At 31.1% G+C, this 27140-nt stretch overlaps 1 protein-coding gene across 2 annotated transcripts in view; it reads left to right on the forward strand.

Annotated features, from left to right (window-relative positions):
* The window catches only part of CSMD3 (CUB and Sushi multiple domains 3), a 1273428-nt gene that overhangs the window by 512939 nt on the left and 733349 nt on the right, over nt 1–27140 (forward strand). For both annotated transcript variants that reach the window (XM_046025880.1, XM_046025873.1), the window contains 2 exons: nt 19877–19954; nt 26908–26995. In XM_046025880.1, the coding sequence (XP_045881836.1) occupies nt 19877–19954; nt 26908–26995 (166 nt within the window). The remainder of the gene's footprint in view (nt 1–19876; nt 19955–26907; nt 26996–27140) is intronic.

Genomic DNA, 27140 nt, shown 5'->3' on the forward strand with positions numbered 1-27140 from the left:
TCATCCTTTCACATATTCTTTCTAAAATAGTATTTTTGGATATAATAGCCATGTGGTCGTGCCATATACTTTTGAAGTAAATATTTCTCAGTTATTTATGTTTAAGTTATGTGTATGGAAAACATTCTAATGGTATAGACAATAATGGTATATTGTTTTTTCAGGGACTTATTATACTTTTATCAAATTTCTATATTAATTAGAATTAGTCCTTCTGACTCTTCTTCAGTAATCTACTGTTTCAGTGATTTCAGAGAGCTAGTTATTACATTTGAGGCACAAATTTTTAACATTTTGAATTAAAAACTTTAGGTCAATGTTAGAAATAAAAGAGGTGTATCATCCCTATGTCTATTAATGTTTTTGAAAACACTCAATATTTAGCTATATTTTCAGACACAAAATAGACTTTGAAAATTTGACTGTTAACAGGGCCAAATTTCTAAATTGGAATCAGCTGACATCAAAGCAGTATTCTTTATAAAAATAATTCCAGCTCACCAGACATACCTGGAATGTCTACTGAGTACCAGGATGTGTTCTAGAAAATAAAGGTAATAGATGACCCCCTCCTTCAAGAGATTGAGATAGAGCGGAAGAAATAGAGAAATTAATCTGGTGGTACAAGAAAAATTTTGTGAAGCTCATCACTGATTAGATACTCAAAGAGTTACAGGGTATATGCTGAGAGTGAGTCATTTAATTGACATATTAAATGAGTCAGTAAACATAATGCAAAACTAATTTCTTATTTTTTTTTGTAGGTATTTTAGAGAACACAAATCAGTTTTTGTTCTTCTATTCCATGGCCCACAATGTAGGCAGAATTGTCTTTAAAACCTGAGGCATATACACAATGGAATATTATTACTCAACTATCAGAAAGGATGAATATGCAATTTTGCATCAACATGGATCGAAGTGGAGGAGATTATGCTAAGTGAAATAAGACAAGCAGAGAAAGTCAATTATCATATGGTTTTACTTATTTGTGGAACTAAGGAAGAGCATGGAGGCCATTAGGAGAAGGAAGGGAAAAATGAAGGGGGGAAAAAGTCCATGAGAGACTATGGACTCCAGGAAACAAACTGAAGGTTTTAGAGCAGAGGGGGTTGAAGGGATGGGTTAGCTCAGTGATGGGTATTAAGGAGGGCACGTATTGCATGGTGCACTAGGTATTACATGCAAATAATGAATCATGGAACACTGCCTCAAAAACTAATGATATACTTGATGTACTGTATGGTCACTAACATAATATAAAAATAAATAAATAAAACCTGATCACATCACACCAGTGCGTTAAAGCATCCATTGGTTTCTCCATGATCTTAGGAATAAAGCCAAGATTTGGTGATGACTCACAAGAAATTCCATCATCTGGCTTTTGTCCATATCTCCAAATTCATCCTGTACGACTCTCCTAGTTACCCTATTTTTTTTGGCCAAACAGAAATTCTTTTAGTTGGCCAAGCATAGCATGTTCTTTTCTACTTGAAACCACTTTTATGAATTATTCTTTCTGTCCTTTCAACCAGATCATTCTAATTCCCTTTTGAAATTTTAGTTTAAATTATCAACTCCAGGAAAGTTAGGTTTCTCTCTTTTAACTCACCATTGTACTCTGTACTTCTCTTGCATTTGTAATCACTAGCCCTATGGCTTGTCCTATAAAATTTACCTCTCTGAGGTAAGGAGTGTGTAGTCTGGCTCATGCTGTATTCCCAGTGCTTAGAACAGCTTCTGAACCATAGACATATTTAAATAATATTTGTTAAACTAATGGATTTACATTTATAATATGACCACTAAAATATTCACTTAAATTTCTTAGAAGTCTTAAAATTATAATTTTCAATATACTCAAATATCTATGTATTTCAGTATTTTAATTCATAAAAAGCAGCATATTCTCATGAACCTACAGTAGTATATTGCTTTTATATATTACCACTTCAAAATTCACAACATAAAACTAGATATAAATGACTTGCTTATAGCCCTTATCCATTTATAAAATTGAAGGATTTTTATAGTTAAACCCAAGAAAGCTATAAAGATAAATTTCGTATGAATAAATATTAATGGTAAGCAATGGATGTTATTTTGCTGAAAGTCATTACCATTTAGAGCATATATGTGATAGAGATTGTGATAGCATAGTTTCCTTTGAGGTGTTCAAGTCCATGCTATTTTATGTTGTATGATAATTTAGTTAATTTTTCATAATTTTTCTTTGGTCACACTGCAATTTCATTATTTTAAGATTTTATTTATTTATTTGACAGACAGAGATCACAAGTAGGCAGAGAGAGAGGGGGAATGTAATTTCATTTTCATTTTGTGATATTTTGGATTTTTTTAAAAATTTTATTTATTTATTTGACAGAGAGAGAGATCACAAGTAGGCAGGAAGGCACGTAGAGAGAAGAGGAAGCAGACTCCCCACCAAGCAGAGAGCCTGATGCGGGTCTTGATCTCAGGACCCTGAGATCATGTCCTGAGCAGAAGCAGAGGCTTAACCCACTGAGCCACTCAGGTGCCCCTTGTGATATCTTTTGATCATTACTGGTTTCCAATTTATTCTCAATAATTTGAGGTAATTAAAGTACTTACAGTTTACATCAGTATCACTATAAACACAAAGGAGACATGGACACAGAAATTGCACATAGTATTTGGTACTTGTCCTTGTGTGTTGTGGACCCAAAATCTATGTATTAACTTACTATAAATCAGCATAGCTAGATAATTTATTAATAATAGACACACCATTAATAAATAAGTAGAAAAAAACTTGAACGTTTATCAAAGATATCTTCAATTCTCTGTAGAATACGATTCCAATTAATTTTCCTACTATACTATAGTTAAAACATCAGTTATTTTGGGATGCCTGGGTGGCTCAGTTGGTTGAGCATCTGCTTTTGGCTCAGGTCATGATCTCAAGGTCATGGGATTGAGTTCCATATCAGGCTCTTTGCTCAGTGAGGAGCCTGCTTCTCCTTCTGCCTGCTGCTCCCCCTGTTTGTGCTCATTCCCTCTCTCTCTCTCTCACACACACAAATAAATAAGTAATCAGTTAACTCAATTTCAATTATCTTCTTAAAATATTTTTTCACTTTCTACTTTTATTCAGTAAAAGGAAACCATTTCCAATATTCTCCATTTAAGAAAGTCTCTTGACATTGAAATAAAAAGTAAAAAAGAAAGAATACTAAAAAACAGTGTTGTTTTAGATCTTCTTTAAACGGTGTACTAGCACACACCACAGTTTCCTGTGGTCATAGCATCCAGTAGTCCTTAGAAGGAGAATCCAGCTTTTATTGACTGGATTTTAGTCCACTAATGCTACCTACTATATGTGAGGCCCTGTGCAGGTTACATGAACTATCAGAGTGCTATTTCCACATCTGTAAAATAGTGTGGTTGTATTACAGTAGGGTTTATGTGAGGATTAAACATGGTATTGGGTGGAAGTGCTAAAAAATCTTAGGTATTTTTTCCCAGTGGAAAGATAAAACCAAATTGCCCAGCATTGCTAGTTAGTTCTGGTTTGAGAGGTTTGAGGACTAGAGATTTGAGAACTAGGTTTGAGAACTAGACTGAGTCTGTATTTGCCCCTTGTTAGCTCTCTGGTCTTGAGCAATTACTTCAACTCTAAAAGCTCAACTTCTTAGTAATGGAGAAAACCTGCCTCGTAGTTAGCTGTGTGGAAAAATATAGCACAGTTGTTGTCTTGTGTTCAACAAATACTAATTACTGTTACTTGTATTATTATTCATCAAATATGTTTTAACTCTTGCTGTGTGCATGACATTGTACTGGATAGGAGAGGTATAAAAATGAAGAATGCAGGCTATGCCATCGGGAGGTCTATATAATTTAAAAAAGATAGTAATTACAAATTTATTGTGAGAAACACTACCAGAACAATATTTTTGAAATGCTATTGATGAAAGGAGAGTGACTAACTACTTCTGAATGTAATAAGTTGAGGAAGGCTGCACAGATGGTATTAGAACTAGTTTTTGAAATAGGAATAAAAGTTTCAAACTAGTAAATTGTGTTTATCACAAGATGCATTGAAAATGGTTTGAATAAATACTTGTGCTGAATAAAAATATGAGGAGTCTATACCAAAATAAACACAAGAAGTGTTCAACTATACTTAACAGGAGTTTAAATTCGCATAAATAATCTAAAAACAATTGATATTTTTAGTTTACAAAATGCCCAGATGTCTAAAATTAGATAATCTAATAATATCTAGTAATATTTAAATTTCACCAGAATACTTATACCTTAACAATAAGTTATTTTGAAATTAATTATTAATATTAACTTAAACTACCTTTTTAAAAAATATTTTATTTATTTATTTGACAGACAGAGATCACAAGTAGGCAGAGAGGCAGGCAGAGAGAGAGAGAGAGAGGTTGAAGCAGGCTCCCTGCGGAGCAGAGAGCCTGATGCGGGACTCGATCCCAGGACCCTGAGATCATGACCTGAGCCAAAGGCAGAGGCTTAACCCACTGAGCCACCCAGGCGCCCTAAACTACCTTTTTTTAATAATCCCTAAACCCTATAGTTCCGTATAGTTCAGCCCTAAGATATTTAGGTTCAATTAAGATAACAGGACCTATGTAATAATATAATTAAAACATTGTAAGTAGAGTGTCCCCTACTTCTAGAATTATATACTTGAGAATTATCTAGAATATTTCAGATTCATCTAATACAACATCGTTATTTTGTAAAGAAAATTGTGGCCCAGCAGAGAATGTAATGAAAAGCTAGTTTATATTCCTAGATCATTCTTCCTTTCATTTATTCAGGATTTATAAGGGCCTAATATATCCAAAGCCTTGTATTAGATGTTATTAATGTTAAAGAAATATAGATGAGTGGCTTAATGGTGTTTCTCAAGAAGTTTATAGTCATGCCATTTAAAAAATAATCATTAAGATGTGGTTCTCCACATAATTTAACATTGTTTTATATTATGAAATATATCTTTTTTTTTTCAATATGTAGACAAGTTCTGTCAGCTGTTAATGAGCAGCTTTTGTAGCTGCTGTTTTCAAGTATAAAATGTGGATATATTCCTCTGAAGAGTTTCTATACATCAATATATAATTATAAACTCTCTTTTATTGTTTGTTCTAGTAGAATATTAACTTAGATGATTATAACATGTTGTGGAGTCAAATGTGTTAATGAGCACTTTGTAGCCATAACTGCTGTTTATTTTGACATAGTATAGTCAGTTTTTCCATAGTAGTCAATTTTTTCATTGTATGTTTAATAGTATTTTTAATCATATCAATAGGATCAAACAGAGCTTTAGTTTGATTTACTAATAGGAAATTGCATTTAACTAAAATTGAATATGATGTGGACTCTCCCCCTCTTTATAATAGCAACCTAAAAGGAAACCTATTTTAATCACCAGTTTTTGACTAGAACTCTATTTTTTTTCACCTTTATGATAAGAGTGGTTAATTCAGCATAAAACTTCATATTAGGTCCGCAGTTTTAATCTAAACAAAAGCAGTATTTTTTTTTCATTTTTATCATTAGCAATATTTTCTTCAAGTTAGCTCATCTTAGCACTTACATTGCCTAACAGAAAAGAGAAAACATTATCAGACAAGCTGAAATTTCTAGTTTAATTCAGATAGCAAATTCTGATATGTAACAACTTTGTTCAAAAAAAACCCTGTAATATGACAAAAACTTTATTATATTGAAGTGATAGATCTTAGGTGCCTACTATAGGCCTTCTACTAATAGGCTATCTGGCTACATGTAAAATTTTAAGTATTTTCAACAGCTTGTAAGCAACTAATACTGTTTCCAAAAATTCTATTAATAGTTTTATAGAGTATATATTTGTAAATCTAAAACATGTTCTTTTTTTAAAATCTTCAAAAGCAATAGCACAATAAAGAAGTTAATTTATGCATGATTACTTAGCTATTTATGGATATTGATATATGGCCATCAAATATTAAGGTTTTTATTGAACATATTCTCTCTTTACTAAGCATGTGATGAATTCCAAAGAAGTAGAATATGGTCTTCATTTTTAAAGGAAAATTGGTAGGGATAAAACTGCAGAGAAAAATTATCTGTCACATCTAAGAAAAAGAATTGCTACAGAATAAATATGATATATGAGTGGGGATGAGTTATAGCTATCTTCAAGTGTGTGATGTGTTATTATATGTAAAAGAGATCAAAGTTGTTTGGCTATAGGTTGTAGAACTTGTTGTGTGGAACCACAGGGAGATAAAAAATATTATAAAGAAGACTTCTAACATTGAGTTTTGTTCAAATACAGATTTTGTGTTTCAGGAATCAGTAAATTCCCAAATCACTAATAAGATATTCAAGCATAGCTTGATGGACAAATTCGATATTTAGAAAGCATTTAAGCATCAAAGAGTGTATCAGTAATATGATTGTTACTGCCCCTTCTAATCCTAAGTGTCTATAAGTCTATCCAGATATATATTAATTAAATGTATTTACCATCATCTTCTATTTCTTCTTGATGTTTGAATTGATGTGGACTTATTGTTACGGTTATCACATTGTATAGCCAATGTTAAAGTAGCCATAGATGTGGCCAGCACTAATATCAAGGAAGTTGAAGATTGGCTCTCTCCTTATTTTAATAGATGAGAACTCAGCCAAATACACACTTCTTTCGGAAATCAGTGCCTACCTATATACCTTAAATTTTAAAAACTCTCCATTTGAGGATTTAATTCTAGCTTTATAAGTTAGTGTCTAAGATAACAAAGTTGCTTTCTTTAGGATCTCCTTTTCTTTTTTGTTTTCTTTCCTCTTCTTCCTTCCTTCCTTTTTGTACTTTCTTTCTGGATTTTTTCCCCTTCTCTTTCTCTCAGTCTGTTTCTTTTCTCAGTTATTTTCTTTTTTTTTTTTTTTTTTTCCTTTTTTTTTTTTTAAAGATTTATTTATTTGACAGATAGAGATTACAAGTAGGCAGAGAGAGAGAGAGAGGAGGAAGCAGGCTCCCAGCCGAGCAGAGAGCCTGATACGGGGCTCGATCCCAGGACCCCGGGATCATGACCTGAGCCGAAGGCAGAGGCTTTAACCCGCTGAGCCACCCAGGCGCCCCTCTCAGTTATTTTCTTTAACAATCTTTGTTCCTTTCTGCCTCCTTCTTTCCTCCCTCCTTCTCTGTTTCCCTCCTTCCCTTCACTTCCTTTCCCTTCCTTCCTTCTTCAACGAATGTTTACTGAGTTACTTACACACCAGACTCTCTTCCAGTTCTTGAGTTGACATTGAACAAAAATGAGTAGACCCTGCTTCATTGAGTTTATATTCAATTGAGGAGAAAAAGACAATATGCAAATAAGCAAAAAACGATGATGGTAGCAGGGATGGTGCAGAAAATTAAAACAGGCTGTGCAATATATGGGTGACTACCTTAGTTTGGAGAGCAGGAAAGGCCTCTTTGAGGAGGTCAAAGTTAAAGTGAGACCTGAACATCACAGAAGAAGACAGCCATGTTAAGATCACAGGAGAGAGCATATCACATAGAGAAAACAACTAGCTAGAAGGAGTTTGAATTTTGCTTGAGAAAAAGCCCAGTCTGCTGGAGTTCCATGGCCAAGGAGGAGAGGGGTGGAGATGAGGTGGGAAACTGGTGGAAACCACAGACCATATAGGTTCTTAGGTTGAGGTAAAAAGTATTATTTTAATCTAAATGAGACAGGAGCCACTGGTGGTCTTTAGCAGGGAAGTGATATTATCTAATATAACTTTTTTTTTTTTAGATTTTATTTATTCATTTGACAGAGAAGACAAGTAGGCAGAGAGGCAGGCAGAGAGAGAGGAAGGGAAGCAGGCTCCCTGCTGAGCAGAGAGCCAGATGCAGGGCTCCATCCCAGGACCCTGAGATCATGATCTAAGCCAAAGGCAGAGGTTTTAACCCACTGAGCCACCCAGGCGCCCCCTAATATAACTTTCTTTAAGATGTTATTTCAACAGGAAATTAAATAAAAATTTTAAATAGGAGCAGACAGACAAATTAGTGATGTATACAGAGGTGCAAATAATAGTTGATAGAGACTAGGAGTCCAAGTCTTAGACTATGCTTCTCAATCTTCAATGTGAATACAAATCACCTGGCAGTCTTGTTCAAATGCAGATTGTGATTTGGTGGAACTGGGTGGGATCTGGGGTTCTGCACTTCTAAGGAGACTACAGGTTATGTTGATACACTGAATAGCAAGAATTTACATGAGGATGATTATCATGGGAGAGAGCATTACTTGTCAAATAATACCTGCTATCTCTCCACTCTCCAAGAGATCTTGTTCTCCACTTGAAATATTCCCAATGCTGATAAACTATCTCAGAAGTTATGGTAAAAGTTATATTTTAATTCCGTAGGAATTACTCTAGTGGTGGGAAATTCATGAGTAGGGGGATATTTTAGGGCCGATGGATTTCTTGGGTCAATTTTAATGACAATAGTTCTGTCAACTCCTAAGAATGACTAAACTGATTATATTAGTTATGATTTCACCGGGAAGATCAATGAATGTATGGATAAATGTTGGAAGCATTTCCATGTCAAATTTTAATTAATCTATTACTTTTAACTTTATGCTAAAATCTATAACTTGAAAGGATTTTTTAAAAATGTATTATCAAATAACAGAAAGAAAAAAATACAAAGATTAGTTTCCGTTTACTTACTATGTTTCAAATCTCTGGAGGGTTAATTTATAGATAGAAGCAAACCAGTGGAAAGAAGGATACAAAATTTGATTATCAAATCAAAAATTTTCATGATTGAATAATTAACCATTATCTTCTGTTTTATATAAATGGCAAGTTGCATTTGCCTGCTTGAATTCCCAGGTCTTTCTTTATGAGACTAAGTGATGTATTGATTTTCATGCATGTATAACATAAATGATAATAGAATAGAGTAATTTATAACTTTTTGAAAATTATCTGGTTGCATATGATTTTTGTAAGCTATTTTATTACATTAACTATTGATTTTTATGAAAAAACTTTGATATTGGTCAAATAGATATATATTTAATAGATAGGGAATTATTAACATTTAGATGAGTACACTACATATAAATATTGACTATTGCATGCTTTATCAATATCTTGTCATTTTTTTTCATTGTTCTCTTGACTTTTTCCTAATTATATTATGTGGTGGAAAACTGTGTTCAGTGTCAAAATTGGTAGCAATTTAAAAAATCCATGTCTAGAAATGTACTGATTTATTATTTAAATACATAGTTATTTATTGATTATCATTCTCATTTTCTATTCCATTACCACATTTCATCACATCTGTAAAGTTGTCAAAACTATGCTATTCATACCAGTAAATATATTTTTATATTTCTACTTCTTTTATATTTTGTTGAATAAGTTGCTCTTAAGGGAGAAGGAAGAGAAAAAATAAAATGTTAGAATTTACTTGATAATAGGTTTATGTATTTTAAAAAGGTATTAGATAGAAATACCCTGAATGCCTGAGGACCTTTATGACAATATTAAGCAATGAAAACATTTTTTTTCACAACTGAGAAATTTGCAAGTAACTATTTTAACATTTTTATTCAATGCTACCCCTCAAGCCATGCTTTTGAGTTATTCCTTTGCAGGGATTTTAAGAACTACTGATGACCCCATGTTTCTGTTTTCCTTTGAGTAGATTTTAGAAAGCATACATCTTTTCATGTTAATTGGAACTATCATCTCAAGAATGATGGTCTTCATAAATGCTATTTTTTTTCAGATTTTCAACCCCATCATTACACTTGTCAGTAATTGTTAGTCATATATCTTAGTAGCTTATTCCTTATATTAACATGCCATTTCTCATTTTTATAGAATGGGCAAACAAAGGAAGAAAATATGTATTACATTGATTAAAAAGGAAAGCTTACAGATTGGAGATGAAAATGGTTTTATGTGTCATTGATTTCCCCCGATGGTTACCAGAGCTCATTATTTTACCTGTGAATGATGGTCACAGTAAATGTGACGCCTGTCACTTTTCAATCTTTTCCCTTGTTAAAATATTTTGAAGGGGCTAGACTTTCTATTTGTGCTCAAAGTTGGTGCCAAAGTGGACTCCTCTGCTTTTTGGAGTATGAAGGAATGGTCCTGTTAGAGACATTTTTAACTTGTTCAGAATTATTTCAGGGCATTTTCACCCACTTTTGCAACAAGCTGCTTCCCTTGCATGTAGTATTTTTCTAGAGCATATGGCTGCCCTGCTGTGCACAGAGTGAAATCACACAATTAAGTTTTACAATTTTAGGAAGAGCAGAGCCTTCATATATGGCAGAACAGCATGGTATTAGGTTTGGGGTGCATTGCATAGAATATTTTTCTCTTCACAATTACATCATTTATATTCTGAATCATGGACTATTGCTTTTTAGTGCTGATGGTTGATTTTTCTTTATTTAAAATATTCTTCAAATGGCATTTCTTCCTCAATACTAAATGGGATTAAAGTGAAAAATTTCTAGATTGACTTTTGTCTAGATCCCAGAACAGGTAGAAATTTTTCATTTATAAGGCTTACATTAAGGAAAAAAAAAAATAAACTTTCCTGAACTTTCCATTAGAAAGGAATGCAGCCAAAGATGGTTTAACTAAAAAGATTACAGGATGATTTGAAATTCATATAGCAGTTGGCTTGTACTACACCTTTTTTATTCATCTGTTCACATTTTTAAAATAAAATATTAAGAGACTTCAAGCCATAGGGCTATACTTAATACTATAAGTAAATAATCAATATCTCCATTCAATATTAAGTTAATGATGCCAGTTTTACTCTATATTAAAGTGAAACATGCTTAAAGCCAGATATTGTGACCACTTAAATTTTATATGATAAACTTTGATTTAAAAAGTAAATTAGGATACTATATACTAACCCCATTTATTTGTGGTTTTCTGGATATACACTTGAGAGTTCTGATTAAATATATGGAATGCTGCTATTCCATAGTCAGAAGGTGGTATAACCACGAGGATTGAAGTATCAGAGTCAATTGAATGAACATATTTAACTAACATATGTATGACCTTGGGCAATCTACTTAGCACTTCTCCATTTTACATCTGTAGAAAGGAGGAAATCATCCAATTTTGAGTAGATACTTTGTGGTTTATAAAACAGTAGGCATAGAGTGCCCATGCTTTAGATACACAACCAATAAATGAAAACCGCCCACTTCTGGAGCCAGTATAGGAAGAAAATATGCTCTAGTAATACAAAAATTATATAAGGTAAAGTATGTGAACAAACTAAGAAAATAATTAACACAGTTTTAAATTTCTTAAGTTATTTCCTTAGAAATAAATATAGATAGTTTAATGCAATATTGATGGAGAATTCTAGTAACAACTAATATATACAGCTTTACTTAACACTATCCATACTGATCTCAAGTATAAATTACACCAAAGTAAAGTACAGCATTCAGTTCATCTTAGGTTTCTATTTACCTTTTTTTTTTTTTTTTTTTTTTTTGGCCAGTTTACTCTTAATTCAGTTGCTTACTAAGTTTAGTACAGCCAGCTCACTTACCTTCTTATCTACCTTATCCTTGAATTTTCTTTGCTTCTCGGGCAGAGCAAAGTAATTGACAGAAAAAAGAGTAGATATGTGATCTAGTTCTTCAAAACTTTCATTAGGAATTAAGTAAGCACTAATGATAGAATTATGAACGATGGCCACCCATATTTTTACTTAAATGTTACCTTTTTAAGTGTAAGAGTGGTTTTAAATACATTAAGAGATATTTAATATATATTTCCAATGATTTTCGTGTCCCAGCGTTATAGCCTTCAGATCCTCCTCTCTATCCCAGGACCCTGGGATCATGACCTGAGCCGAAGGCAGAGGCTTAATCCACTGAGCCACCCAGGCGCCCCTCCGAGGATCTTCTTAAACCATAAATTCTAATTCAGTAGGTTTGTGGTAGGGCTTGGTAGTTTGCTTTTCAAGTGAGTCTCTAGTTAGCATCAGTCATTCTAGACAATACAGTTTATGTGGCAGGATATAGCCTATTCAGATCAATCTTCTGCACAAGGAACAAGGAAGAAGATAGATCTGGAAAGGCATGTAGACAATATGGAACATAGATGGTTATGATCAGTTCTTTGCTGTCCTCAACATCATTTATTTAGTAGTATAACTCTGCATCAAATACAAGTATCAGAGCCCGTCTATGCTTGTTTTAAGCAGAAGCCAGGCAATGATACCAAGGCTTCCAGTGAAGAAGTTAGATAAAATATGATAATCTGAAACAAGAGAGATGAGGAAATATTGTTACTTATTAGAGTAATAATATTTTCCTGGATTTTTTATTTAAAATTATTCCATGTACCAATGAAATTTGTAGTGGACAAATATATTCCACTGCCTCAATCTGATGATATTCATTAACTGTAGTCACTGTTACTCAAGCAGTTATTTCTTTCCCAGTTAGTTTCGCATTAGAAGGCATTATAGTGATCTCTGGTGTCATGTATAAAAGAAATATTTGACAAAAAATTACTTCATTTATTTTGAATAAGAAGTTTTTTGGTTTTGCTTTTGTGTTTTTAATAAGCCTGCTATTGTATATTATTTGTTGAGATTATTTGGGAAGTTTTACCTAATCCTCATATTCCCTAAGGCATTCTTGTGAAAACCAGGGCTGTTCTAAGCATTCTACTTAAAAAAAAAAAAAAAGAATGTTATATTTTATACTTTTCATGTTATATTTTATAGTGAAATTCTCTTTAGTAAAAATATAAGAATTATGAAAAGAGAACAGAAATTACAAAAAGAATAGAAAATAATTTCTATTCAAAAGAATATATCAAAACAAAGGGCCTAGGAAAATGAATGGAGTGGATCTTAATATTTAATTGTAGAACTAAAGATAATTTAAAAGCTCATTTGAAGCTATCAGAAAAATAAGGATGAAAACAATTAAAGGCTAAGACAGTTTTAAAGGTTTTAAAAATGTCTGTGAACCACACCAATGGTGACTCTTCCCATATGGTGACTTTTATTATGCCAATTATAAGAATCCCTAAAGAGAATATAAAAAATCTCATATTTTTCTTATAATCCTGACATTTTACAGCATGCTGTAACTGCAAGACCTGTTAAGCCAAGCATTGCGGGTGGATCTGCTGTTATCTACACAAGTGTTTTGGATTCCTGAATTTGTTCCATTTCTGGGAGGAAAGAAAGCCCATATACATCTCTATCCTACAATTAGTTGTGTGATTTTTGAAGTATTTGGTCATCTATTATCTCAAATGAAAAGCAACAAAATTAATTCAGACTTGTAAAAATTAAGAAATTGATTTCGTAAAGTATGATGGCTCCTTTCCACTCTAGTCACTCTGTTAGTTTCCCAAGTTAAAAAAATAATAATAATAAGGCACTTGTTTCTCAATCTAAAATGAATGAAAAATAAGATTTCTAAGATTTAGGGTCTAGATTGGTCTCATTAAAACTTTAAGACCTTGGGGCGCCTGGGTGGCTCAGTGGATTAAGCCGCTGCCTTCGGCTCAGGTCATGATCTCAGGGTCCTGGGATCGAGCCCCACGTCGGGCTCTCTGCTCCGCAGGGAGCCTGCTTCCTCCTCTCTCTCTCTGCCTGCCTCTCTGCCTAGCCTGCCTCTCTGCCTAGTTGTGATTTCTCTCTGTCAAATAAATAAAAAAATTAAAAAAAAAAAAAAAAAAAAAAACTTTAAGACCTTATAGCTTCAGAATCTTCTTTTGTAAAAGTGAAAATGGGCCTGTTACAAGAATGCCTTAAAATATGCTGAATAATGATACGTATGTTCATAAAAACTAGTATGATTGCATGTCTAAGGATGTTTCTATATATTTTTACTAAATTTACTATTTTGGCCAAAGGATTTAGAGATGATAGATACAGATATAGATATGGATGTAGATATAGATATAGATGATATAGATATATCTAGATATCTAGATATATTTAGAAATCCAGGGGAAGTAGATGATTTAACTTATATACTTATATACAATATCTGTACACAGTGAAAAAGATGTGATCCAGAATAGTTGAAAATTTTTAGTATATTGCAGCCCCAATTGCATTAGCCTCTGAAACTGATAAGATCTTAAAATTATAACTGGTATTAACAATGATAAGAATAACTAACATTTATTAAACTCTTGCTATGTTCTGATACCTGAAATCTGTTGTAGAATTTTAGCATAGTGGCACAATACATAATTGTAAATTTTCTTTCAGCTAAAAATTGGACAACACATAGTTTTATATTTATATACTCGATATGCAAGATTCACTGCTAGGCACAAACTAGCATGATAGCATAAATCAAAGTTTATGGCTTTAGCAAAAATCAGAGTGTCTGAACCTATTAGTTATTCCTAGGAATTTTAAAAGGGATAATGTTTTAGATTTTAAGTAATTTCAGAATTGCATATGTATCATTTTTTACTACATTTAATTGATTTAATTCCATCATTTTAAATTTGAGAATGTTTTGAATCTTACATATGCCTAATATGTAAGTTTCTGTAAGTGGCCTTTTCAGTGTTTTTGAACATATTTAGTTGTACCACTGCCTTTTTCATTAAATGGCGGCCAGTATCATTTCTCTCCTTTTATCATATTGTGAAATAGAATAGTTTTTACAAAGATTCAGAAACCACTTACGATATTGGGTTGAATTTTCTATTATGACTTTTTAGTGTATAATCGAAAAACATGATCTAATTGCAAAATACTTCCAATCATTTTTAAAAGTTATACTACAGACATTTTTTTTAATTTATTTTTTTTAAAGATTTTATTTATTCATTTGACAGAGAGAGATCACAAGTAGACAGAGAGGCAGGCAGAGAGAGAGAGGGAAGCAGGCTCGCTGCTGAGCAGAGAGCTCGATGCGGGACTCGATCCCAGGACCCTGAGATCATGACCTGAGCCGAAGGCAGCGGCTTAACCCACTGAGCCACCCAGGCGCCCCTACAGACATGTTTATAATGCAAAATTCTATTCTCAGATATTTGTATCGAGTGGTAAACCTTATATGAAATATGGTTAAGAAGACGCTCTAAGAATACTGCCTAGCTTTTACAACAGTGCCAGCATAGATTCTTGATATTTCTTCTTCCAAGGATGATGTCCAAGGAGCCACTGATTAGCCTTCTTCATGCTAAATATGGCCCGGAAGAAGTGTTTTGTTCTGCCAGTATAGGATGTAGAGAATGGGTGTTAAATTTTAATGTGCTTAAGTCAGTTACATGGAGCTAGCATTTCCTTCAGACAACAAACAAACAAACAAAAATGTATCCTCTTAACACAGTTTGATACTTCTTTTATCTCTCTATGTGTTTTAAATTTGTGATAGAATCGAGTATTCCAATTATATCAGTCTTTCATTTCCCTTTGGTCCAAATTCTACACCTAAATACTTGAGAATAAATGAACGAATCTCTTAGAGGTGAATAGAGAAGTTAAATAACTTATCCCATGTCTTTTGGGACTAGTACACAGGTCTCCCATCTCCTACACCTGTGATAGAAAGGCTACAAATAGCACACCATTCTATAACATGATAATGACGTAATAAAATTCCTAGCCAATGATTGATTATATATTTGTAGCCAGGTAAATGATTCTACTGTCAATGGTGAGATATGCTATCATCTCTAAATCAAACAACCCACACATATATTAGTATTAATAACTAAAACAAAACCTAAAGGAAATTATTTTATTAGTGTAATTTACTTATTGAGTATAAAGATAAAGATATGATTGTAATTAATTCAAAATAAGAAGTAAGAATTATACATCCAAGTATCATGATATAAAACACACTAGAAAAGAAAGGCATTATTGTGCACTTGAAAAGTTGAAATGAGGCAAAACTAACCCCCCAAACAATAAGAATGATTCACTTTCTCAAAAGAAATGATTTACTTTTCCAAAGAACTATTATATAATCACAGGTTTATAATGCAGCTACTTACACTTGCAACATAAATTATGGCCAAAATAAATACTACAAATTTGGAAAATTATGACATGAACAGAAGGTGGCATTTGTTTTATTTTTATTATTGTTTTAGAATATAATCTAGGTAGAAAATGGAAGGGAAGAGTGAATAATGCCATTATTCTTCTACTAAAGTCCCATAGAAATCTGAAATATTTTTCCAATGAAAAAATAATAAACATGTCTTCTTTTCTTCTTCAAAGATCGTAGTTCTGCAAAATTGCATACTATCTATATGTAGCAATGAAAGAGTATAAAAAATGCAGGCACGAGACTTTTGTGATTATGTAGTAAGAAGTCTGTTGATTTTCAAATAAGGAACTTAAAGCCAGGAGATGTTTTATGACTTCAAGTTTTACAAGTTCAGTGATAGTGGGAACAGTTAAACATGGAAGTTACACGAGTTTTAAGAAACATCAATTGCCATTTTTTTCTAAGTTTTAAAATGCATTTTAGAATTCCAATTGATTTTGAAGATAACAGAATAATAATTGATCTGAAAAACACTGCAGTGCTAATCCCCTACAGTGGTTTAAAAGTACTTTAACAAAGATCACAGAAACAAAATGGTTTTTTTAGTGTCAAGGGCTTACAACTAACAAAAGGAAAAAAAAAAAAAGGTGGATTGTGGATTTGATTGTTGCCCAATAATAATCCTTTCTCGACTTTTTCCATATTATAAATTATTTTCCTTATGTTAAAAAAAGCACGAGTAAAATCAAAAAAGCAATAAATACAAAGTTAACAAAAACTGTTTAGTATGTGGAAAGCAGAAGAAAACAAATAGATATTTCTGCACATGTCTACATGCCTTGCATTTAATGAACTTTTAAAAAAATATTAGAACGTACATAGTTTTATATATTCAAAAATAGCTTTATACATGAACCTACTTCTACTTGAACATTCATTCTTTTGTCATTTTTTTCCTTCTGATTTATGATTAATAAAGGAAATCCTCCCAACAAAATGTCTTTAGTTAAATGAGCCAAGATTTACAGTATTGCATGTGTTCATTCAGTCGTACACTCAGACGTTCCACGTGAAAAAAATGCTATTTCTGCCTTTGAGAAGCTCAGTGAATGGAGTGGACACAAACAACACACAATCATTTAACACTTTCTTTAACCTCTATTTATAGACAACATATTTTAATTTATTTCTATGATAAAATAAATTTCAGCTTATTACTGAGATATGCCTGTTAAAAAAATCAGGTTAATTTTATAATAAGCTAAATGTGGTTAATAGAAGCACTCATTGCTTAATGGTATGTTGTTATTTAATACATATACCTTGTAATACATAATAAAATTTATATTTTATGGCATAAGCTTTCGATTTAACATTTCACTGATACATAATTTAGAGTAGGTCTTGTAATTGGTACTTGCACTATTTGTCCTTTAATTTTTTTCTAGAGAGATATACATTATGTGTTCTTTTTATTGATACCATAAAAAGATCTAAACTATATGTTTATTGCTTAACATAAAGTTTTTTGTGAATTAAAAATTTATATTATTTTCCATTCACTCCTTTTTCTTCTCTAAAATGGTTATTCCCCTGGTCTTCCTCTTCTGCATCTGTATTACATTATAACACATTTTTTAAAAGATAGATTTTTTTCTTCAATTTAAATTGAAAAATAGATGCTTAAGAAGAAAATAACAATAATAATAAAGTTGTGTCTCTTTAGAATCAGGAAACTATTTAAAACTCTTTTGTCTGAGGTGATGAGCTATTTAGGTATTGTTCAACCACACAGTCTAAATGGAAGTACCTTACATAAACACACACACACACACACACACACACACACACACATACACACCCCTCTATAGTTTTCAACATTCTTTATCCCCAGTTACACATTACAGAATTGAGCTCTTTTTGACTTTCTGGACTTTTCTTTAATTCTGGCCTTTGGGTTTACAAATTTTTCATTTATTTTTCTTTATTCCTTAAAAATATTCCAGATTTGTGTTAAAACTACCATGAAATCTTCAGGCTCATCTATAATAGTTGAAGTCAAATTTTAGAGTGCAAAGGAAAGTCGAGGTAGAATTCCTATTTATAATCCATATTTGGATTGGGATTATCCAGAAATATCCTTCAAATATAAAATGTTTATTTTATTAAAAAGAATAATTTAAGGACAGCATTTTAAGGAAAGAATTTAAGGACAATTCACAAAGTGGCAGAGCTGACTTTAGAGCAGTTGAATACTCCAGTAGAATTAAACTCTGGTTTGCCATGAGGATCGGTGGAAGAGAGTTACAACAGCACAACTTGAGAGACAGAGGTGGTCATTATTTTGCTGATAATCTCAGAACTATGAAGAGAGACTGAGCTGTCCTCTAGTCTTAGCTTTTTATTTTAAGAGAAAAGGCTGAGGTAAAAAGACATATTCTTGTTAAAATCACACAATTAATAATTCTAAGAATCGGGTCTCTTGAATCCTACTCCAATGGTCATTTCTCCTTTTTTTTAAAACATAATTGATATAAAAAGTCTATAATTATATATTCTAGTAAATCATCAGACCCTGTCTCTACCTTTCTACTTTTGAGGTATTAATAAGAAATGAATCACATAAAATTTTTCAAAACCAATAAAATACCCATGATATGAACTAAGTTTGTAAAACAGCAAGTAAGAATTAGCAAAATGATTAATTTAAACTATATAACAAAAGCCAGTATTGCTTTTTCCAGTTCATGGCATGAATAAAACCTAATTGCCTAAAGTTATCCTTAGCCTATAAATCTTAAGCTTTCTAAATTGTAATTGAAGAAGTTAAATATGTCTCTTGCATTATCGTTCATGCTGGTTTTTAAAAGAAAATAATTGATATTTAAATATCTCATAAGATCAGGTTGCATATTTTTTTTTAATTGCTGGAGTTTCAATTGAATAGATTTCCTTGATTTCACTTGATGTCATTATTGTTTATCATTTTTAAAAAGTACATAGCAACTCTAGTTAATCCAGTAATTTATAATTAAAAAAATACTTATTTTCTTTCATCTAAAATACCTAAAAAATATTTCAGTTACTTCAGTGAATCTGTATTTATATTTTAGGTAAATCTAGTCATATCTGTTTAATACAGTGCGCAGTGAAATAGACCAACCTCTTATGATATTTGCTTTCAATATCATAATATCAAAAACAATAGCAAGTTATTTTAGATGAAACCCAAAGAGTTATAATTCACTTTTATAAATTTTGTAGACCATAATGTCAAAAGCCATGACTTTGAAAGTAAAGAGTTATTGGCAGAAATATTAAAATGTATCTTAAATTTTTCCAATACCATTTTCTTAAGTGCGTCCTAATATTTCACTTAGGCTAAATTACCTAAAAAATATATTAGTTTAAGAATCTTGTTCATTAAATTCTTCCCACTTTTATAATGTCTCAGTATTTTTATTTTCTAGTTTAATTTTTCCATAAAATTTGATGAATTCAAGTTATATAAAGTGTTAATGTTTTACTCTCATATAAAAACTTGCATAATATTTAAAAACATAGACACATATCTATGCAGGGTTCTCCCTATAGAACACTTAAAATCCTTCACTACTGCTTGGTATTTTACTACTTAGTGATTGTATTGCTGTATTTTCTTTTTTATTTTCTTCTGGGTACCCTACATCAGGCTTAAGAAAGCAGTTTCTTTTAACTTGCATAATTCAATGCTAACAAAATTTGTTAACTTGAATTTTATTTTAAAATTGTATATCCTGATACATGTTTTTGTTTGTTTTCTTAACTAGTGAAAAAGGCCATAGATTTTAAATCTAGAGGATTTAAATTGTTTCCAGGGAAAGACAACAGCAACAAGTTTTCTATCTGTGAGTGTACTCCTTTTTTGTTACTTTCTCTAGTGCAAGAGTGAAGTTTGTGGTGTCTGTGTTGTTTGTGTGTGTTTTATAAAAATGTTCATGTATTTACCAAATTAACTGCATTAATATCTATATAACATGCATGATTACTGTTCAATATTTTCTTGTATTTAAATGTATATTGAGTTATCGGATTAATGTGGTAAACTTCCAAGCTGAGACTGTTTCAGATGGAAAAATTCTCATTGAACTAGCATGTTGGGTAGCATTCTTTTGTAATTCTAGGATGTGAGATTATGAAAAAGTGAAATTTCTTAAACTGGTAATTTCTTAAACTGGTGATTTCTTTTAGGAATTTTTGTTCAACATAATTATTTTGCTAAGGAAAAAGTTTCTTTTTATAGCAATTTTTTATTTAAGAAAAAATATATTCTGTTTGAATTAACTTACCCATGCCCTTTAAGTCAAGTGTTTTATAAATTAATTAACTATAGAATTAACTTTTGTTTTCTCTTGAAAATCACAAAATGGCTTGAAATACACATATTTATGTGCTGCTCCAGTACACAATTTTGCTTAATATTCAGGGTTTTGTATATCATCTGAAGGTCATCCTCAAATCTCAAATTAAGAATCAATGAATTAGAGCATTCATATTTACTATTGTAAACAAACATACAGTAAATATTTTAGGAGAGCTATGCAATTTGTATTTGTATTATAAATCAATAGAAGTTTGTAGGAATTTTCTATCTTATTGCTCATTATATGTATATATAATACATTTGGAAAGGAACCATTAATGTCACAACATCTGACTGCTAAAATGATATACTGATGGCGTATAAGATTATTATAAATAGCATATGTTATTTTGACAGGAATATATTTTTAGCATTATCCGATTCCAAATAATCTGGTGAAATGAATTTACAGTTCTTTCTTTAACGAAGATTATTCATTATGGTTATATTGGAAAAGGATATTATCTTCATTTTTATTGACTTGTATATATAATGGTAAATGTCAGAAATCGAGCAATTACATCAACTATCAAAAAAAGTCAGAGCTTGTATGTTATCAAACATTTTAAAGTATCATAATTTTAAAATATGATTTTACATTTTGTTAGATTTGCAAATACTGAGCTAAAAGTAGCTCATCATCATTTATCAAATTGGGTTACCTTTTGCAAAGCACTAAATAGTTCATTTCAAAGTACTTAGCTATATGATTATGATTTTTATTACATTTTGGGTGTTAAAAACATACCTGTGTTTAGGAAAAATAGTGTTACAGTGATTTTCTCATAAATAATTTTTTGATACATTTTAAAAGGAAATTCTTTCTATAAAAGAAAATATAAACAATTTTGTTTATATTTTGTCCGACGAATATCCTGACATAACCAAATGTCAGCATGTCAGTACAAAATGAAAGTTATGTCTTTACAAACTTAAATATTAGGTTAATTACCTTTTTTTCTAATATTTTGTCTAGCCAATATGTCTATTTTGGAACTCTAAGTAGATTACAAACTATGCTGGTTCACCCTTTCGCTCATTTTGGCTATATAAATGTTATTTTATAGGCTACATGCTTTGAGTTTTCAGATGTCCTGGGAAATTCAGGCTATTTATACTAAAATGGGCTAAGATTTATCAAGGCATTAGAATGCATGCGATTGTCTATATTTGGTCTATTGCCTTAGTGGACATATTTATCATTTTCATTGCTCTTGCATAAGAGTTATGGAGGTAAACAAGAAAGGAATTTGGACATGATTGTGTATCTGTTACACAAAAAACCTAATTCTTTTAAAATATTTTATTTAAAGAATATTTTATTTAAAATTATCAGGAGAAAAGTTAATGCAAAAAAAGTTAAACATGAAGCAAAAATCTTAATTTATTTCATAATTTAAAAACTTAATGTACATTTACCTATTTTATCTTATATAAAAGATAAAAACTATTCTTATGCTTTTTTTTATTTTTAATATAAATAATCACAAATAGAAACAAATTATATTTCTTATAGTCACAAATAATTTCTTATAGTCACAAAATAACAAACCAACATTATATCAAATTTCATTTCATTACATTTTTATCAGATAGTTCATCATCTCAAAAGTACATTCTCTATGGTTGTTTATAGAAAAGGATTACATCGTTTTAATTTTTAACATTATTATTTAACTATTAACAAGTAAGCATTTGAGTCTTCTTCACTCTGATATCATTTATTCAACACAGGGCCAAATAATTTTAAAAGGATATAATTCTTATATAAACCTTTCAAATGAAAAAATAACCACCACCAAAATAAAAAATACCTTGTATTTTTTGAAAAATACAGTCAATTCTGTTACTGGAACTGCCAGAAGTGAGCATAAGTGGGGAGGACATGAACTATACACGTTGCCAAAGCATGTCTTCACACAGTAGCACCTTTAAAGTTTAACTAGGAAACAAATTAATGAGAGATCCAGGAAGCTGCAGCAGTGTTTGTGGGCAGCATTTGGTTGTTTAAATGCTAATTTAGATTATTTTTCCAGCTTTAATACCTGACCTCCAAAAGCCTCTATTCATCCCTGCTTTTCATCAAAAAGTATAGATTTGTCAATAAAGGGAAAAATGTAGATTTTAGGTTTTAAACGTAAAAATATTTTTAAAGATATTTTAAAATGTTGAACTTAGTGAACTAGTAGTCTTACCAACTTTTCTACCAGGGTCTACTAGGCTTTTAAGGTAGAATTATGAAGAAACTCTGGGTTTCCCATAAATTTTTTTTCAATTTTATTTTATCTTCAAATCCATACTTTCATTCATTTCATGTTATTCATCCATTTATTTGAGCTACTTCTCCTAGGAAACACCATGCTAGAGTAAGAAGGTAAAAGAAGAAATAAAATAAAGTCTCAGATGGTAAAGATCCAACATTTTATTGGGAAGCTAAATGAGTTAAGAAGCAATTCTTTGTAGAATATATGATATAAAATAACATTCTGTTAACATCCATAATGTTTGAGTTTGGAACAAGATCCAAAACACTGAATTTCATAATGTGGAATAAAAATTTTCAATCTAATATGAAAGAGTCTAAGAAAGGTGGCAATGTAACCAGCTGGCTGAGGTAATGTGGAAGAGACTTCTTTCCAGAATCTACTTGTTTTTATTTTTGGAGTAAATTATGTGCCATATACAATCAGAAACCTCAGAAAACTTCCTTATTATAAACTACCCATAAGATTGTTGTGAAGATTAAATGAGTTGATACATGTAAAAGATGAATATTTCCTGACATATACTTATATCTTTATGTTGACTAAGTTTATAATGTTTTCACGCTAGAACATGTAATAATATGGTAAATTAATGAAGGTTCCTGTAGCATATTTATAAACCCATATAAACCCATAAGCCCGTAACTTCAGTGTTATAAGAAATTACAGTTAATTTTTTTTTCTTAAATCCGGTACCTCCCCTCTCTTATCCCCTTTTGTGTGGGGCAAAGAACTCATGTTGCATTAATGATAATAATGGACATAGTATCTTTAGAGATCAGAGCAAAAACAGTATTCCCCATAGTCAAGAGGCTGTAGGCAGTCCATGTAATTAAAAAAGAACACTCATATTTTTACCACTCTGCAAATTACTGTTCAACTTTAAAGATGTTAACTTGATAAATCTGTCCAGTTGCTTAACCACCATAAGTAATAAAAGCAACTACTGAATGAATACTACTAACTTTATTTGAATATCTTGGTATTGCTAGCTATGGGCAGTTATGAAATATTGATATTTAAGAAAAATAAGATATTACACACTTTGTTCTTTATTTTTTAAGCTGTGTATATTTTCAAAGAATATTAAATACATGTATCATGCAGCAGCTATCCCCTTATATTTACATTTTTAATTGGAAAGGCTTTCCCTATTACAGATACCCAAAAACAGTGGTTTAAAGGACAATTCCAGACAGACAAAAAATAATTTAACAATTAAAACCATAAGGACTAGAATTAATTAAAAATGGCAAAAATTATAGATATGCTCTGCATTTTAAGATAAAACATTTGGTAAAGAGTGTTCAATTGTAATTTGTGATGTCAATTTGTCTTGCTGAGCTTTCTGGACAGGATAGTGGGCTTAGGGTTCAAGAGTAGAATTTTTTGAGTCCCACTACCAAGGTTTAAACCTAGACTAAGACACTAAACTAACAGTACGGCTGTGGAAACATTTTTAATCTCTTCATGCATTAGTTTCCTTAGCTGTAGGAAGTATATAATAATAGTAGCAACTTTTAGATTGTTATGAAGTTGGTGTGTGTAAAGGATGTAGAATAGTTCCTGACACATAGTATCGTCTTAAGCATAAGCTATTGCTAAAATTTATATTAACCCCAGGCTAACTTTTTGAGGTAATAATGATTATGAAATGGGAAAAATTGATTTTTTATTATTTTCATTTTCTAATAATGTATTCACAGATCACTTTTATATTAACCTATAATCTGTGTTATATACATTGTAGTAAAATAAAGTAGGTAAGCTCAAGTCATTCCATTACATATTAAAAAAAAATCACATTTAAACAACATAAACTACAACATGTTCAGAAGACATTTTAAAATAGGAAAGAGAGTGCTTCCCTTAGAAAGTACTTGATTCATTGAAAACAATATACTAGCTATTGTTAATCAAATGACTAGGGTATATTAACTGAGAAATTTTTATGCCCTACCTAGGCATTGTGAGTCTATAAAAATAATTATGTTTTTCTCTTACCTTTATCAAGTATATACTCTTTTTACATATATGACTAAGGAATGTGAAACTACTAATTTATAATAATAAAAAGAATTTTAAAACTAAACAAAATTTCCCATGTTATGTGCTATGTGAAATTAGAATAATATGGTAAAATTAGAGGTTGTATTTTGGAAAAAGTGAGATTTGGACTGAGTCTTGAAGATTAGCATTTTGAAACCTAAGGAGGAAGAAAGGGCAAACATGGAGATAGGAGGAAGTACAAACAAAGCAGGGGTGATCATGGCTTCCTAGTAAAACTACAGAACAACGAGAAACACATTGGATTTGGGTTGTGGACTAGTGAGAAATACAATTGATGTAGTAGAAATCTCAAATCATAGGATATTTGTACAGAATAAAAAATGGTTCTGGAAGAATTGTAGTTCCCCTCTAGAACTCAAGATGGATTGGAGGTGAAAAATAATGGAGTGTGCAAAAACATCAATGATAACATTAGGTCTGAGCATGCACATGAGATAACAATGGGAAATTTGGTGGGATTACCTACTAGCAGATCATTGAGGGAGCAAGATAGGATCTTGGAGAAAATGACACAACAATATATTGGAACTTGTTAGCAAAGAGGTAATTTCTTCAAGCCATTGGGAAATATAAAATATGGAGAACTGTAGGCCAATGCCTTTGCATTTGTCCACTATCAAGTAAAAAAGTGGTCAAAAGAAAGAGAATGGGCAAAACAAAAACAAAACAAAACAAAAATGAAAACAAAAACAAAAATACCAAAAATAAAAAAGAAACTAACAAACAAAAAACAACCCAGAGAGGTAAAGAGGAATGAAACAAGTCAGCAGAGCAAGAAAAAGAAAACTATCATAATTTTGCAGAGATTGCTGTATATGTAATACAGTTGTCAATAAGGATATTGGTTGGAGATATTTAGAAAAGTGATTTTTATAGAATGAAGGGCACAAATGCAAAATTTCATATATAATTGAAAATATTTTATCAGAATTATGACTGTTGGGACATTATCTGGTACTTGTTGTCTGATACATCAGTTTGAACATATTTATCAATCTGAACTAAATGATGCAGACATCCAGCAGTACTCAACATTGACTTTGCCGTAGAATCACCTTAAGAGTTACAGTTAAACAAACTAAACATAAAAAGGACACTGTCCTGCCCTAGAGTTAATTGTGTTAGTAAATCTAGAGGTAGAAATACTCATCTTCATTCTTTAAAGAAAATTCAATGAATGACTCTGATCCACAGTGTAGGCTGAGAAACATTACAGAATTTAGATTTTATTCTCTGTGAAATCTCTGCTCAGGTCCTGTTCTTTTCTCAAAAAACAGAGAAGTTGATGAAAAGCAAAACAGCAGCTACTCTTCAGTTCAATAAGAGATTGAATTTATGAAATAATATCATTCATATATATCAGAACTATCAGGTTTAAAAATCTTCCCATTAAGATATCTGTCTTGAAGATTTAGTTACTCACTATGATCCATTCATTGAAAATACTAATAAATCTTTCATTAATGGAGTGTTCTGGAGAAACTGCTGGAAATGTGTATGATGGCAAGTAAAACATGATCATGTATATTGCTAGAGGGAAAAGCCATTATTTTGGTTTTCAACATTATATCATAATTCATTGACATGTTTGGTAATTGGAACCATAGTTTTACTTTAAGACTGGCAGAGCACAGTGCTTCATTATATGCCAAATAGAAAGTGCTAACAATCTTAAACTTTTCCAATAAGGTCTTGTTTTTTTATTGGAACTTTAGAAATAATAGGTACCCAAGTGACACTGTCATAACTGGTAGTGACTGCTTTATTACCAGTAATTAATGGAAACTCTAGCACTGATACCCTGGGAATGCATTTCCAGAAATTTCACAATTTGGTAATAATTAAAAATAAAGTGTTAACTGTTAATGTGTTAATATTCAGAATAGTATATCATCGAAGATGAACATCAAACTTATAGGTCCACTAATAGCAAAACTGTGTTGTCTTTATTACTGGATTATAAAACTATATTTAATCTTTCTACATTTAAACTCAGTGATTATAAAAAATGTAAGAATATATTTTATGTAAATTTTTCAATCAACATTTTCCTTGCTTTTCTAATCATGTTTTCATTCTTTCTTTTTTGTTTCCTTTGTTACAGTAAATGAGGGAGGTATTAAAACAGCTTCCAATCTATGCCCAGATCCAGGAGAACCAGAAAATGGGAAGAGAGTTGGATCAGACTTTAGGTAATATTTTATACTGCTTATTTCATTATTTTGTCAAAGTTTATTTTAACTTAAAATTTAAAAATAACTAATAATATGGGAATGAAGACTGGGTGATTTAAAATAATAGCAGCTATATTTTATTTGTTACTATTAACATATCATT

The sequence above is a fragment of the Meles meles genome, chromosome 1 (assembly GCF_922984935.1).
Source record: "Meles meles chromosome 1, mMelMel3.1 paternal haplotype, whole genome shotgun sequence".
Taxonomy (NCBI): Eukaryota; Metazoa; Chordata; class Mammalia; order Carnivora; family Mustelidae; genus Meles; species Meles meles.